The 14,721-nt window shown below is 39.0% G+C and overlaps 1 protein-coding gene across 2 annotated transcripts in view; it reads right to left on the bottom strand.

Annotated features, from left to right (window-relative positions):
• Positions 1 to 338: 338 nt before the first annotated feature.
• Positions 339 to 14,721, bottom strand: part of TAFA1 (TAFA chemokine like family member 1) — a 233,831-nt gene continuing 219,448 nt past the window's right edge. For both annotated transcript variants that reach the window (XM_032985783.2, XM_032985784.2), the window contains 2 exons: positions 8,898 to 9,022; positions 339 to 4,025 (listed from right to left, as the gene is read on the bottom strand). In XM_032985783.2, coding sequence (XP_032841674.1) covers positions 4,008 to 4,025; positions 8,898 to 9,022 — 143 coding nt within the window. In that variant the 3' untranslated portion in view covers positions 339 to 4,007. The remainder of the gene's footprint in view (positions 4,026 to 8,897; positions 9,023 to 14,721) is intronic.

Raw genomic sequence — 14,721 nt, 5'->3', positions numbered from 1 at the left:
TTTGGACCACACAGTGAAACAGAAAAGTGGCAAATGAGTAGAATTAGAAACATAACTAATCATTTTATATGAGGAAAATATACAAACAACACACCACTGAAAGTATCTGCAAACTCTGTCAATGGTCAATCAATAGATCTGATGAGAGCATCACTCATCATAAACTGTATCACCATAAACTGTATCACCTTCAGTAATTTTTCACAGTCCTTTCTCTGTGTAATGCCAAGTTTGGGTGCACATGATGGTATTCATAATTGTTGGCCACAGGAGTGGACTTTCTCTGTGGGTCTTTTTTCTTCAAATATGGCAGGTAGCATATTTAAAGCAATATCAAGTCATACCACACTAAGCTTTTTATTACCAGAGATTTTTGGACAGAAGCACATCATCTAGATTTTCTGAATCAATAGGCAGATGGTAGCTACTTTTTTTTTTTTTTTCCAGTATTTTTTCCAACTTGTACATTTTAGATTTACATAACTTGGTTTCACACATCTGAAGAAGGAACACTGACATAAATCTAAGTTTATCTTTGATGCATTTACAAATATTTCTCCTTTTTCCCCTGACAGGTCTCTGTCTAGACTTCTACCAGAAAGCAGGAACTTTAACTTACTTTTCTGTTGATATAAATACCTTTTAACATTGTGCAGAGAATAGCATGACTCTCACTTTCTCATGAGGATGTGGGATCCGTTCACTCCACCACTGAAACACATTGGGTTTCTATCAGCCAAGGTAAGCAGCTCTGACATCTTCCTGCTATACACTGTGTTACTGTGCATATCACTGAAATACATGATCATTATGACTCCAGGCTGGTTGAATTTTTTTTTTTTTTCAGTTTGGTTCACTGAAACAATGAAGGTTAGCTGCAACTAACTCTTAATTTGACTTCACGTTTTATTAGTCGTTATTTTTGCAAAGGCCTTAATTCCCCTCTAAAACATTTTAATTAAACCAGCAATTTCTCAGTGCTGCACTTCATGAGCAGACTTTGCAGCAACTTCAAAGAGACACAGATGTTTACTGAATTTGGTGTGGTGATATTTGAGGCTGCCTACTGGCAAAGAAAAATTCATAAACATCTCTAAGAAACTTTGCCGTGGTAATGACAACATTTCCTCCTTATGTTTTAACAAGTCTAATATTTCCCAATCTCAACAGGCATGTTTCATAGACACAGGCATAAGCATAGTTATCTGCTCACAGTCTGAGCCATGTCAGATACACTGCTGTGGGGTAAATACCTCTTCATGGTGATACCTTGGGCTTTGGCAAAGCAAATAAGAGGCCATGGGTTAGTTTTCTGTGCATGGGTCATCTTACAGAGTATTGGTAGACTGGGAATAAGGAAACTGAAGTTCAATTTCTGCTCGATCTCCCATAGCCCCACAATGTGATTTTGAGTGGCCATTTAGCTTTGTGTGCCTCAGTTCCTACTAGTAAAGGGATGATAACATATCCTGGATTTTAATGAACTTATCTCCTGGTGGCAGGGTCTATTGCCTAGTGCACCAAGGGCTTCCTACCTCTAGAGGGTCCTGGGGTTTTTAAAGTGCTGTTCTAGTAAAATTAAGAAATGGTCATGATTTATCTTGGAGGAGTTTCTCCTTACTTGTGGCAGGTGAGCCTGGAGCTGGTCTGATGATCTCATTTTGGGATCATACTTATCTGTGGGTAACCAGGCAAGCAGTGGTCCTCTCCAAATTGAGATGATGGGACATATGGTCATGGCAGACCATATCTAAAACATAGACTAAGATCCAGGTATCTCCTGTGGTTTAGGCAGGTGGCTGTGGCCAGCAAATACATGGCCTGTTCACCTGGGCCACCATTGAGGCTGATCTCCACGTGCTAGAATATACAACTGGCAGTGAGGATTGTGCTCCTATTTAGTCTTTCTGTGCACAGAGAAAAACAAGTTTCTTCCCTGCGGCACTTTTCACTCACATATTTTTGAAGGGGAAATAATAGAAACACTTGGAAAGAGCATGTGTGTTTCCACCATGAGCATCGGGCAAGGACCAGCACAGAAAGCTGGCATGGAGTATGGCATGACACGTCATGTAGTTGATTTAATATACAGTGTAATTACAGTGAAAAATTTCTGCCTCTTGAAGCATCAGGGATCGAAGTGGTTGGCCTGAAGGAGAAAGAAAGTTAGTGGGAGACTTTTGACCAAGTCTAGGTCAGGAAGTGCAGCACTTCCTCTGCATTGGAGTAGAAGTGATCAGCATGGCCAAAGGGGTCCTGCGAGAGACAGGTAAGCAGGCTGAAAAAAATTTAGAAATATTAAAGAAATTAAGCTGGACTGGATAGAACAAGTTTTACAATTTCCTATTCCTCTTTGATTTGATAGCATTAGGCATACTGAAGGGTAGATTACACAGACTTAAACGTGACAGCAAGATACTTTTCCACATGAATAAACCCCCTGAAATTAATTGGAATGCTCACAAAAGTGCCTGGGAATGTAAACTAGGCTTGCGCATTTCAGACCTCAGATTTGATCTTTCTTCAGCAATGCAAGGGCAGGCTGCATGGTGAACAGCAACAGCTTAGCTAGAAATGTGAATTCAAACTGCTCTCAGAGAGATCAATGTCTCTGTGGACGCATCCTTGCTGAAGAGCACCTCATCTCGGCTGAATTCACCTTCTTAAGAAACAGATTAAAATTAAGCTGAAAGAAGAAACTATTCTTGAAACAAAATCAGGGCTCAGAAACAGTTTGCTTACCACAAACTCTTGTGCATTTGCTGTACCACGGAATTGCCCACGTGTATGCTTTTAGCTGGTGACAAATACTCTCAATGAGGATTAGCCTGGCCTGCAACAAGGGAAACTTAAATTTAGGTTGTTCGCCTGCGCGTGCTGTGGGATAAGAGCACACAGCCAGGCAGTCCCTTGCGTGCAGGTGTGCCTGAGCATCTGAGGTGTCCACAGAGGCATTTGCTTAAGCTGAAATGCTTGTTCACCAATTCCAAATGGTCTCCTAAAAAACCCAAACCGTATGTAGAAGCCCTCTTGCATATTGATCGGGAAAGAAATAGCTTTGTTGTTGTTTCAAAGAATTAGTGAGCCAACAATGCAAAGCTTTAGAGTTGGTTACTGGGTTTTTACTGCAGTCTCTACTAGCTATACAAAGTCTGAAGACATTGTACGTACAGTACATCTTTAATAAGAAGGGAGCTCAGTCTACCAAACTCTGCCAAATAAACTTTTAATACATACTGTACTTCACTCAGTAGTTGTCCATCTCTTCTTCATGGAATTTCTAACAGCTCTAAAAATATTTTCTTGGAAGAGGATAGAATTATCATTGTTATATATCAATCAAGTATGGTTAATGAAGCAAAGCCAGCATGCTAGTATTGCACAAGGGGAAAAGCCTTCAGAACACAAAGTGGAACAACAAATGCCCTCAAAATTCTGCCGAAGGGAACAGGAAGCTCTGGATGCCGCATCGGTAGGATTCGTGTAGCTCTTAGGCGTCCTTGTACCGCAGCAGGTTTGCTTTGCCTCTTCACTGCCACATTTATCTCTGAAACAGGTAGGGATCTTCCAGACCATTACAAAAAAGAAAAAAAAAAAATTTACAGCAGCTGCAGCAAAGTGTGGTACTATTCAATTTCTTGAAGAGTGAGGCTTTTATTTCAAAATATCATATATTAATATATATATATTTCTATATATATACTTTAACTGGTATAAAGTAAATTGTAGATCCAAACTTAGACTGTTGTTTGTACTTCACAATCTCGGAAACTTTACCAAAGGAACCATTTTCTTCATTTTTATTTTCAGCTGTCAAAAATCAGGGGCATTATTTCCACTGAATACTTTCTCTCACACAGTAAAGCCACTGTTGTTATCTGGTAAACAGTCAAAGTGCAAATAAGAAATCCATTTGGCTTGTAAATGCTGAGATGGTTTTAAACTTTCAATACTTTGTCCTCATAAATCAGCAGGGCTTTCACTGTCTCCATGCAGACGGCGCTCTGTTAGGTCCTCGGGTGGATCTATAGTAAGAAAGTGCAAAAGAGTCAGTTATATAAAATATGTTATGAGAGGAAAGAAAGACTCAGTCTTTGTGGCACTTTGCCCTGCTTGTGCTACAGTTGCGTTTAAATTGCAATATTTTGAGGAGGTTCTTTTCTCCTGGGGCTACAGGGATTTAAGGATGAGCAGGAGGCAGACCCTGAGCGAGCTGCTGCCGGTGCCCTGGGAGGTTTGCATCCATCACCTGGGCTGGTGGTGCAGGAGATGCCAAGACAGTTTTGGGGGTGGGGCCATGCTCACCCCAGCCTTCCATCCTCCCCTTCTCAGAGTAATGCTAGTAGCTTCTTCTAGACAAGGACAGGCAGATGGATTCATCTTTCAGGTTCATTTGGACCCCCACCAACCCATGTACCCAAAGAGGGGTAGGATAGGAGTGACTAGCTATATAATAGACTGGAAAGTCTGACTGACTTCATCTACCCATCTCAGGTGAGATAACACAGCCTGCAACAGACCATAAAACCATCGCTCTTTATGACTAACACCATAATTGATCTGAGTGAGCGCACTAATGGCTTCAAGAGGAAACACCACCGCCCAGAGGGTTTTTTTTAGGATGCTGAGATAAGAACAACTGACCAGAAGCAAAAATAACTTTCTTGAGGAGAGGTTTCTGTTTCTTTCTCGCACTCGTAATCACAGAAGAATGGCGCAAAGAGTCCAACCCTTTGCTAGATGACTAGGTCAGCAATGAAACTCAAATTGACTTGAGTATGAGCAGGCTCAGGCTACAAATTATTAGCTAAGTACTAGGTGATATGATGAAATGGACCAGTAAGTCTTATAGCAAGAGATATTTACTATCTTCTGCTCTACTGCTTTGTACTGACCTCTTAATTATGGAGACTGTTATCACAAAAATAGAGGGGTTTCTTCATAGCTCTAAAGAAAAGCTTAGTCTGGAAATCATCTGACATATTAACCTAGTTGGACAACTTAAAAAGAGAAAATAAAACTCTGGGGGTCATTTACCATTTCCTTCCTTCCCCCAGTTCCCATTTTTTGCTCTCCTGTTTTATCACCAGCAAGTGATCCTGCTGGGTTTTTCTCTCTTGGGGACGAATGCATCCCTTTCTCATTTGTGCATTGCCTCAAGAATTTTTGTGGATGGTATAAGAAGGAGCAAGGAATGACAAGGGACCACGGTGCCAAGGGGCCGTGGGCACCTCAGGTGCTATTTGCTGCAGCATGAGATGAGCAGCGGCTGCTAAGAAATGTGATGCTTAGGTCCCTCAGGGCACCGCCTGCATTTCTCTCATGGCAAAATGTATGGTAAACCAAGTGTTGCTCTGGAAACTGGGGGGTGGGTGGGCTGTAATAGAGGGTTCAGGCTGTGAAGCTGGAGAGCTTCTCTGAGCCAAGCTGCTCTGCCAGTCCCCAAGTGCTCAACGCTTTAATTGCCATCCTTCACAGTATCAGCAGAAAAACAGCTTGTTGAAGTATTTAGAGGGCTTGTACATGAATGCCAGGTGTTATTAGTGTGGATTACACAAAAGGGGCATTTTACAGAGCAGCGTGCACATGAGTCCGGGCATAAAGCTCTGGGGAAGAGCACTGTGCTCTTCAAGGGTCCTGCAAAGCCGTGCACAGAAAGTCGTGTGTAGACTCCAATACAATCTCAAGAGCTTGTGAGTGACTCCTTCACTCACATGGGAAGTGACAAAACATGGGATGAATAAAGAGCCATTTTTTCAAGGTTTTCAGCAGCAGTGCTTCTTACAAGCATTTACGTGCCCTTGTGGGCACCGTCTCCCTGTATCTAGACTGAGACTACGCTCTTGCATTTCCCCTGGTGGTGGTTGTTCTGCTGAAATGTAGTGATGTGATCTCCAACCAGGTCTTAGAACAGCTCCAAGAGCCCCACATTTTTAAGGAAAAGATTGAAACTTATGTTCTTACAAAAAAAAAGAGTGAATAAGGATTAAAAAAAAAAAAAAAAAAAAAAAAAGCATTGAAACTGCTCCAAAAACTGAATTACAAAATGATTTCTTTCCAGTGTTTGTCACCTGCTCTGACCATCAATAGAAAACAAATCGATTTACAGAGGCTGTGAGCTTTATATCTTTGGCTTTAACAGCTTAATTAGTGTGCTACACTAAAGGACTAGACACAGGAATAAATGCATGAAAAATAAAGCATGGAGGATGTGCTGGCAAAGACTTTACTGGATCTGTTGTCCACCTTCTTCTGAGCCTAATCAGTGTTAATCACATCTGATAACCAACCATAAACTATACAGTAAACTTTACACTAAACAGTAAAATTAAATATATCGTGTATATACATGTATGCATATATGCACACACACATACTTGCTTATATATGATTTACTTTGGTCACTGAAGAATATGCTAATAGGTATTTTAATCCTACAAGTAATAAATGCGAATGTTTTCTTTGTCAGGACAGCAGCTTCTTAATGTAAATGTATTTAGTGTAAGGAAAAACCTTCATTAAAACAGTTTACAGCCTACGGTGACTTGCTCTAGTTTTTTGGATGATCACCACAGATATATCTATGATGTTGACTGATTTGTCTTGCTTCTTCTGCTTTCTTAACTTCCTTAACTACATAAATTATACACACATGGCCCAATCTTGCAGTCTGGATTGGGGTCAATACAGATTATAGTGTAATCTCTTTCTCTGATGCCATCTGAAATGACAAAACAAAGAAAAAAATGCCTGTTTCAGGATCTGCTTGCTTCTATTATTTTATATTTATGTTGCTAGACTTGACACAGCAGTACAGACTCAAGCAAAGTTTCAGGGATTATGAAGTAGAATTTTTGCTTAGAAAATGCAAGAGACAGTTGCTAAACACATCATGTCATGTTGCCTTTGTCAATTGGGTTCTGTAATGATATTTTAAAGCAACAAAGCAAAATTCTACTGGAAGCAGCACATAAGGTACTTCCCTCACAAGCTAATTAAAATAACTCCTGTGGGTAAATGAAGAAATATTTTTTCCGTTATGAGCACTCACTCTGTAAGTATTTAATTTAAATGAAATACAATAATGCATACTGAATAGATTGGACCATACATCTGCATATTAATGAAACTGCTAAATTTCTAGCAATCACTTCTAGATGCAGGCTATCACCTAAAACTAGTTTATATGATGAGGGTTGGGAGAGTTAAGAGCAGGGCAATTTCACAGAAAAAAAATCAAATGCAATTCCTAAATTATATAATTTGCAGACAGACTGCAGAAGTACTGAATTATTGTAATTTAACAAAAATCTAACAAACTCCTTCATGTTGTTTATTACTGCTTTAATATCACTTTCTTCTGTTTTAATTCCCAATTCAGTGAGAAAAATATTGCCTCACTGAAAAGGACATGTAGTAAATTTGTGACTTTATTTTTTATTTGCATTGCAAGGCACATACATTAGGGCATGATCTTCCAGGGGTGTTTCAGTCTGGAGAGATCAGTTTGCAGCAACAATGACACCCCAGGAAGGAACTGAGTCAAAGAATCACAGTTCCTGCCATGCTTTCTCCTTTGCTCTGGAAGATGACAAAGAGATAATATGCATTCTGTTTTCAGGGGCCACTTACTGCCTTCTAAAAAACCACCCTCTTAAATTAGTATGTATTCTAGTAATTTAAGGTGGTAGTGAGATTATCCATGTCAGAAGGCACCTTCTGAGAAACTAGGGTTACAATATAAATCATTCATCCTGGGGTGAATCATATGGAGGGAAAGAAAATTATTCAGACGGCATGGAGATCAGTTGGGGTAAAATCTCTGTCAAAAAAAGGCCTAGAAGACATGAAAAATGGCTAGAGTTAAGATTGCAGAAACATTAGGAAGTCAGAAAATCAAGACACTAAGATTCATGTTCCTGTGAATTAGTAGATGGGTATGAGTATATAGAGAACTTCCTAACAAAGAAATAGGGAAAAATTTCTTGAAAATTTGCTTTCTTCATTTAGCAGGTCTCAAAAGTTATTTTCCACTTCACTGAAAACCAAAATCTATTCATTTATAAAAAATATTTTGAGTTGACAACCAAGTAATTTTATTGGAAAAAAAATCAATTGTGGTATGAAAATAATTTCATTAGAATTGTTGAATACAGGTATAGGTGGCAGTTTTAAGAAAATGGTTGTGAAACAATTGCACAATGCAAAAGAAAAGCTACAATCTATTTTCAAAAAACAATTTTTTTTTTTTTTCCTCAACATAATCTCACAGTGGAAGAAGTTTAGCCAACTCATTCACACTCTCTCTATTTGCAGCCGTATCTCTGCATTTTCCTAGCCATGCACGGTGAAAGTTGTCAACATCTCTTGGCCTGTGTTACCTGAAGCTTCAGCATCTCAAGAGTATGTCATTAATGGGCGCATGGGGCTAGAGCTGCTCTGATGTAAGACCTGAAATACAGGTAATGAGTCCTCATCACCATTTCATGCTACAAAGCACCTGTACAGCTGCTAATACAAATGTGGCTTGGAACAGCCAAGGAGTGGATGTAGGATCCAGCAGATCCTTTTGATCTAATATTTTTTTCCTTTAGTCACCAGAAAGGGACTCAATAATGCACACTAGGTTTTTTTTCTGAAGTGACAATGTCTGTAAGAAAGTGACCTGGTGATTCAGAGGCTCCAACCTGCCCATTATCGAGCCTGGACCCAGCTGACCAGGCTGAATTCATCTGAATTTTCACTAAATTATGGCCAGAAGCATTGGATGGCTGGGGAGGTATACAGTGATCTTTAAGGCTTTTACAGCACACATGATGATGGAAAAGATACGGACGAGCAATCATTAGTCCCTTTTCTATTAAAACCTCCTGGGTATGGACAGAAAGACAACTTACTCTGGTGGTCTTGATTTTATTGCCAGTCGCACACATCCATCCAGAATTATCGGGCAATGTCTTACATTCTTCTCCTTCTAGGCAGGGCTCCATCTCACACCACCATTTCCCAATCACTATTGAAGCTAGAACAGAAAAGACAATGTTCACAACTATGTTATAATGAAAAATCTAATGAAATAATATCTCAAGGGTCTAACATTGCATTGAAGAGGCAGAGCGTCCCTTCTAAACTCTTCAACTGAAATTTAGTTGCAAGAATTTCACATTTAATTACTTGTTTTGCATCCTATATTCTCTAAGTCTGATTGTCATAGGTTCTTTATACACGAGATCTAGTCTACTATCATTCTGTGGCTGCGAGGAATGCTGTGAGGGCAGCAATACTGCTTCGGACCAAAGGACCATCCACCCTAACAGCCGGTCTTCACGAGTTCCCAATCTGAGCTTTATGAATATCTATAAGAACAAGACAATTTGAAAGATATTTTCCTCAGAATATTCTCCTGGTCTTCAGGATTTGTGGCTCAGCGTACTCCAGAATAAACAGTGTCTGCTTTGCTTTCATTACCTACAGCTGGCTTTTTCTTCTACAAATCTGTGCAGAACTTTTTGAACCCATGCAGACTTTTAGCTTTCACAGTGTCCCACAGCAGGGAGTGCCACAACTAGAAATAGAAGGTATGGTAATACTGAACAGCAGCAGAAAGCCAGTTTGTTGAAACATGATTATGAATTTTATAGAAACCATATTATCTCTAGCAGTAACTTTCAATTTCCAAATATTTAACATTGTAAATAATGACAGTGTTTGAATCTTGTTGTTTGAATTTAATTGGCACATATGTTTACAACCTTGAGTGTACCTTAATGAAGTTTCTTGCTTGGGAATCGGTATCTGTCTATAACCTTAACTGTATCTTAATGACATTTTTTGTCTGGGGATTTTGATAAACTTTAACTAACCTTGCAAACTGTGACTAGTTGGTGCATGAGTGGCTCTGCCTGTGGTTTGTTTAATTCCCTGGCAAGAATTAATTTCATGGTTGCACTCATGAAACCTAACAGTCAAAGCTTCTCACACACTCACGCAAATAGAGATACTTAACCCATTCATATCACCCCACATAGCCGCTTCAAGCCCATCAAATACCTTTAAAGCAGCAGACTACCCTGTATCACACCATTCATCTCTGGAAAATGCCTTGTTGTGCATACATTTGTTTAAGGACATTTCAGAGTTTATAATGGAAGTCTTTATTTTTTTTTTTTTTTAATGGAAGTGATTTTTTTTTTTTATCTAGTTGTAATCTGTTTATGTTCACAAAATCCTAAGGAAACACCCAAAGATGTTTCTGCATCTGTTACTAATGTCCATCCCCTTAATTCACAACTACACAGGTGAATATAAGCCCTTTTTTCTCTAATATCTAACATACGACCAACCTACACTGAAAAGTAAATACACTGAGCCCACAGATACTCCTAGACTAAAAAGTGTGTATCGCTCTTCTATTTCATCATGCAGGAGTAGGCTCTGCATGGCACAAAGAGCAGGAGACCACAGAAGACAGAGACTCAACAAGGGACAAGAGAGTGACTCTAGCATTTTCAATAGAGCTTGAACTGCATTCTTTTTTTCAAATTAGGAGAGGTGAGCACTAGATGACCACAGCTTCAAACTTATCATCAGCATTATCTACACATAGTTATACCTGTCACTCTACCTTACCAGCCCTGTTGTTTCCCCACCTAAGCAGTTGGCTTCATTGCTCCAATCCTAATTTACTAAGAATTGTTCCTCCTTTTGATCTTGCTCTGAAAGAAAAACTACATTTTCATAGGACTGTTCCAATTTAGCATTTTGTTTTCCAGTGCCGTCCATGAAAAGTGAGCCACTGCCAACACGGTCAACCCTCAGTCACTTTGAACTCTTCTGACAGCCTCACGTAATTACCTCTTCTCCTTAATGCTCCCCTGACTTTTGGATCCACCTTCCTTTGCTGCCAACTAACAAACACCACACACACAGATGTAAGCATGCAGGTGTGTAATACTATAAATATATATTTACAAATAGGAGAATTAGGTACACATGCTTACACCCAAACTAAGCCAAATACCATATTCTTTAGGTAAGAATGTAAGAGAGAGAAATAATTTAGATTGGTTAAATGAACACAAAGGTATGTCGTGCCCAGAAAGGAAGATGTTTTTTTACATAAAGCTGGCAGTAAACGCTGGGATACAAAAATGGTTAATATAAAGTGGGAAACCCTGTAAAGAAGGTCAGGTATATACTCATTAAATTTAATTTTTATTTCTTTTAAAGTGTGATTAAGCCTTCCTTTGGAAAGGTGAGATCTTTGTTCATCAGATAAGCTCGACAAACAAGCCCCTGCCACTTGTTGAGGTACATGGTTGATCTGAGTGGTGTATGGTCAAGATATGGGCCATGCTGGAGTGTATCTAAGTATAGCCCACTTCAATACAAAATAAACCAGAGTGAGAAGCAATATTTCTGGGCCATCTAATCAACTCTACTGTGAAGCTGCTGCAATTCTAGAGTCCAAGTTAATATCTCTAATACAGGCCTTCACTTGGTATGTGACTATACCAACCGACCTGCTGAATAACTGTCCCAACAGGGACATGGTTTTCACCTGCTGAGTTTACTTTAAAAACAGGGAGAAACACTTTGGGTTAGAAAGCTCTTTTGGTCTGGAAGAAGAGTTGAATATGTTGGAACAGGTAAGCGAAGCTTAGAATAGAGTCAAGTGAATAGAGTAGAATAGAATACTTCAGTTGGAAGGGCTCTACAATGATTATCTAGCACTCTGTGTTGTCTTTCGTGTTTCTTCTCACAGCTTATACCTCAGTTTTATCATGTAATATATAATTTCTCCATACGTACAACACACACCAAAAATCCCCCTTTACACCTGGGTTTGCAAGGTAGTTTAATGATGCTATTCACACATCATTTTCAGAAGGGTATAATTAATGCTGCTAACAATGGAGAAAAGAGGTATCTCGCTTTGCTATGCATGAAAAAGCACAGGGGCTGAATCTGCACTCTAATAATAGACTGTGCAGTGGGCAAACTGAAAAATCATATCCTGCTAAATACTGGCCTTCACAGCAATCACCAGAGCAAAGCATCTTCAGAATATGTGAGAAGAACCCTGTGAAATGGAATCAAAAAGTGATGATTATAATTATTTACTAGTAGCAGTGCTGTAGCATTAAATAAGCATGGAGAAGGATCCTATGGTGCTAGGTACTAAAAAACCACAAAAAAATGAACACCCTGGACTCAGGAGTTTACAGTGTAAAACAGATATGAGATGAATACAGACTGAGAGGCAGCATGGAGAAGCAATGCTATTTATAGCAATTAAAATGGTCTGACTACTGATTGATGCTGTTAAATGCAGCCCAAGTATTTGGATATTGACCTTGAAAAATAATCAAATGCAAAGTCAGAGCTGAACCTTAATGTCAACTGATTCATGTAATAGTGTGCAGGTTTTAGTGTGTGTGTATATATATATATACGTACACATATATAAAAATAAGTGATTGCAGTACAGTTACAATCACAAGTTAGACCACCCAAGGGTCCACCAATGAGTACCGTCATCTGTCCCTGCTCAGTATAGCTGGGCTGGAGTCAAGGCTCCTTTTATAAAGGGGGAAACTAAATATATTTGCAGATGAAAAGCTCCTATTTGTCTTTAATATGTAGAGTGGGCAAAATCCTTTTTAAGTCTGAAGCACTACAAAGCTCACTGTGGTCTAGTCTTCAGCACCATTCTGTGGCAGGGGTGTCCAAGGCCCAATGAAAATTATTTCCTTTGAGTTTTATGTTTATAGGTTTTCTCTTCTATTAAGAGCCTTTTAATCTTTAGGACCGGTTGTCCTTCTTGGGCACTGCTGATCCTTTGAGGTCTACTTGATTTCAAAGTTTTACACCTCCAGCTCTGTTCAAAGAGGCAGGAAAAAGCTTTATCATGAATCAGTTTGCTACGTTTGAGATTAGGTACACCTGTATGGGGGGGTGGGGGTGAGGGAAGAAGTTTCCCCAGGGAATATGGTGCAACTTCTCTATGTTTAGGTTATGTCACTCTGAGATGTATGTGCTGAAGTGGTCATGTGTGAGAGAAAATTGTTGAAGTTAGGATGGTTCCCCTTGGAGCAGTTTGCATTCAAGGTCTCCCAGATCCTGAGGAACCTGGGCTTCTTGCTGACCTGAACTGCTAATTCTGGATGAGAATTACAGAATCCTGTTAGTCACCAGGTATCACAGGCTCTGAGGGCTCACATCATGCTGAATTAGATGCCTGTAGTGTTTTGGAGTGGTTTTCATTGTGTTCTTCTCACTGTCTGGGGAATATGTGAAACATTGAGTTTTTTCATGCAAGGCTGGTTTGGCTGAGACAGATACCCTCAGCCATGGGGAAAGAAAAAGGATATGACATTAAAGAGCCTTGACTTACTCCTGCTATGTTTGTGGGGGTGGGTTTTTTTGTTTTCGTTTTTTTGTTCCCCAGCTACTGTAAATAAGGGATTGCTTATATCTGAGTTATTTTCAAGAAAATGCCTCTTTTATAAGACTATTAAACTCCAAGTATATAACTAATGGAACTGGGGAGAGAGGCAACTTTCTTAGCAACTTTCTTCAGAAAATTCCTGAGATTTTTTTTTTCCAGTCCAATTGCCGCTGTTTTTTCTTTTTTTTTTTTTTTTAATCTTTGTTTGCAAAGCTACAGAAAAGTTTTGATCAAAATATTTAACTTCTTATGTATTTAGTCTGCATGGATTAACAGACAAAAAAGCATTTGGTTGAAATGGCATTTGATGATCATGTGTACCAAACAGAAATAAACTACAGATAAGAGATCAGGGTATTGGACTGAATATAGGGAAAAAGCAAGAGAATAGTTTATGTTTGCTAGTGTTTACACAATTCTATTGCATTCTAAAATGCACTTATTCCCAAACATAATGCCCAAAGCCTTAGTTTGCTGCAGGGAACTTCCAGTTTAGACCGAATTCAGTGGGTTTCAGCCTGCAACACTCATAAGAACCTTTGCAGGTTGCACAAGGGTAGTGACTGCTTTTTGACTCGATCTTGTGCATCATCTGGAACACAAAGGTTTGATGCATGAAGGAAGCTATCTGGGGATGCTTTACCCTTGAATTTCAGTAACAAATTATTCTATTATTGGACAGTAAAAATGCACTAAACACCTTCAAATAGCTACACTTAAACTGAGATCAAGTCAACATGGAAACAATAACCATTCCATCATCTTCCTCTTGAATCAAGCAATATTTGGAAAGAAATAAAGAATGCATTTGATTAAAACTTCCTTATTTGTTGAAACTCCTGAACTTGTTATGTTTTACATTTCTCAGTCTTCAAGTTCTTGCATTAGACTGAAGCTACTCAGTTGTTCAAAGCAGTGACTAACTGCCCTCTTACAGAAGATTAGTGGGACACAGGCAGAGAGTGGTCTGGGAGAAAATGTGCACACAGAGCCCAGAGACTTGCAGGCACTTGCTTGTGTGATGTTTGCTACTCTGGTGTGTATAAAAATGCAAAGACTTTTTTTGCAGGCAGAATTTTCCTTTAACTTTTCTGCATTTGTATTTAGGAAATTACTTCAACAATATGACAAACTATGTATGACAATAAATATAAAGACTTAATTAACAATGTAACAATATGACAATACTCAGAGAGTAATGTATAACTTTAATTCATGATTATGAAAGACTCTCAAATATGAAAACAGAGCAAAGTATCATGATGTATTTT

The sequence above is a fragment of the Tyto alba genome, unplaced genomic scaffold (assembly GCF_018691265.1).
Source record: "Tyto alba isolate M040663 unplaced genomic scaffold, T.alba_DEE_v4.0 Super-Scaffold_3, whole genome shotgun sequence".
NCBI lineage: Eukaryota > Metazoa > Chordata > Aves > Strigiformes > Tytonidae > Tyto > Tyto alba.
Note: the sequence above shows the minus strand (reverse complement) of the source record. Positions and strands in the feature narration are given on the sequence as shown.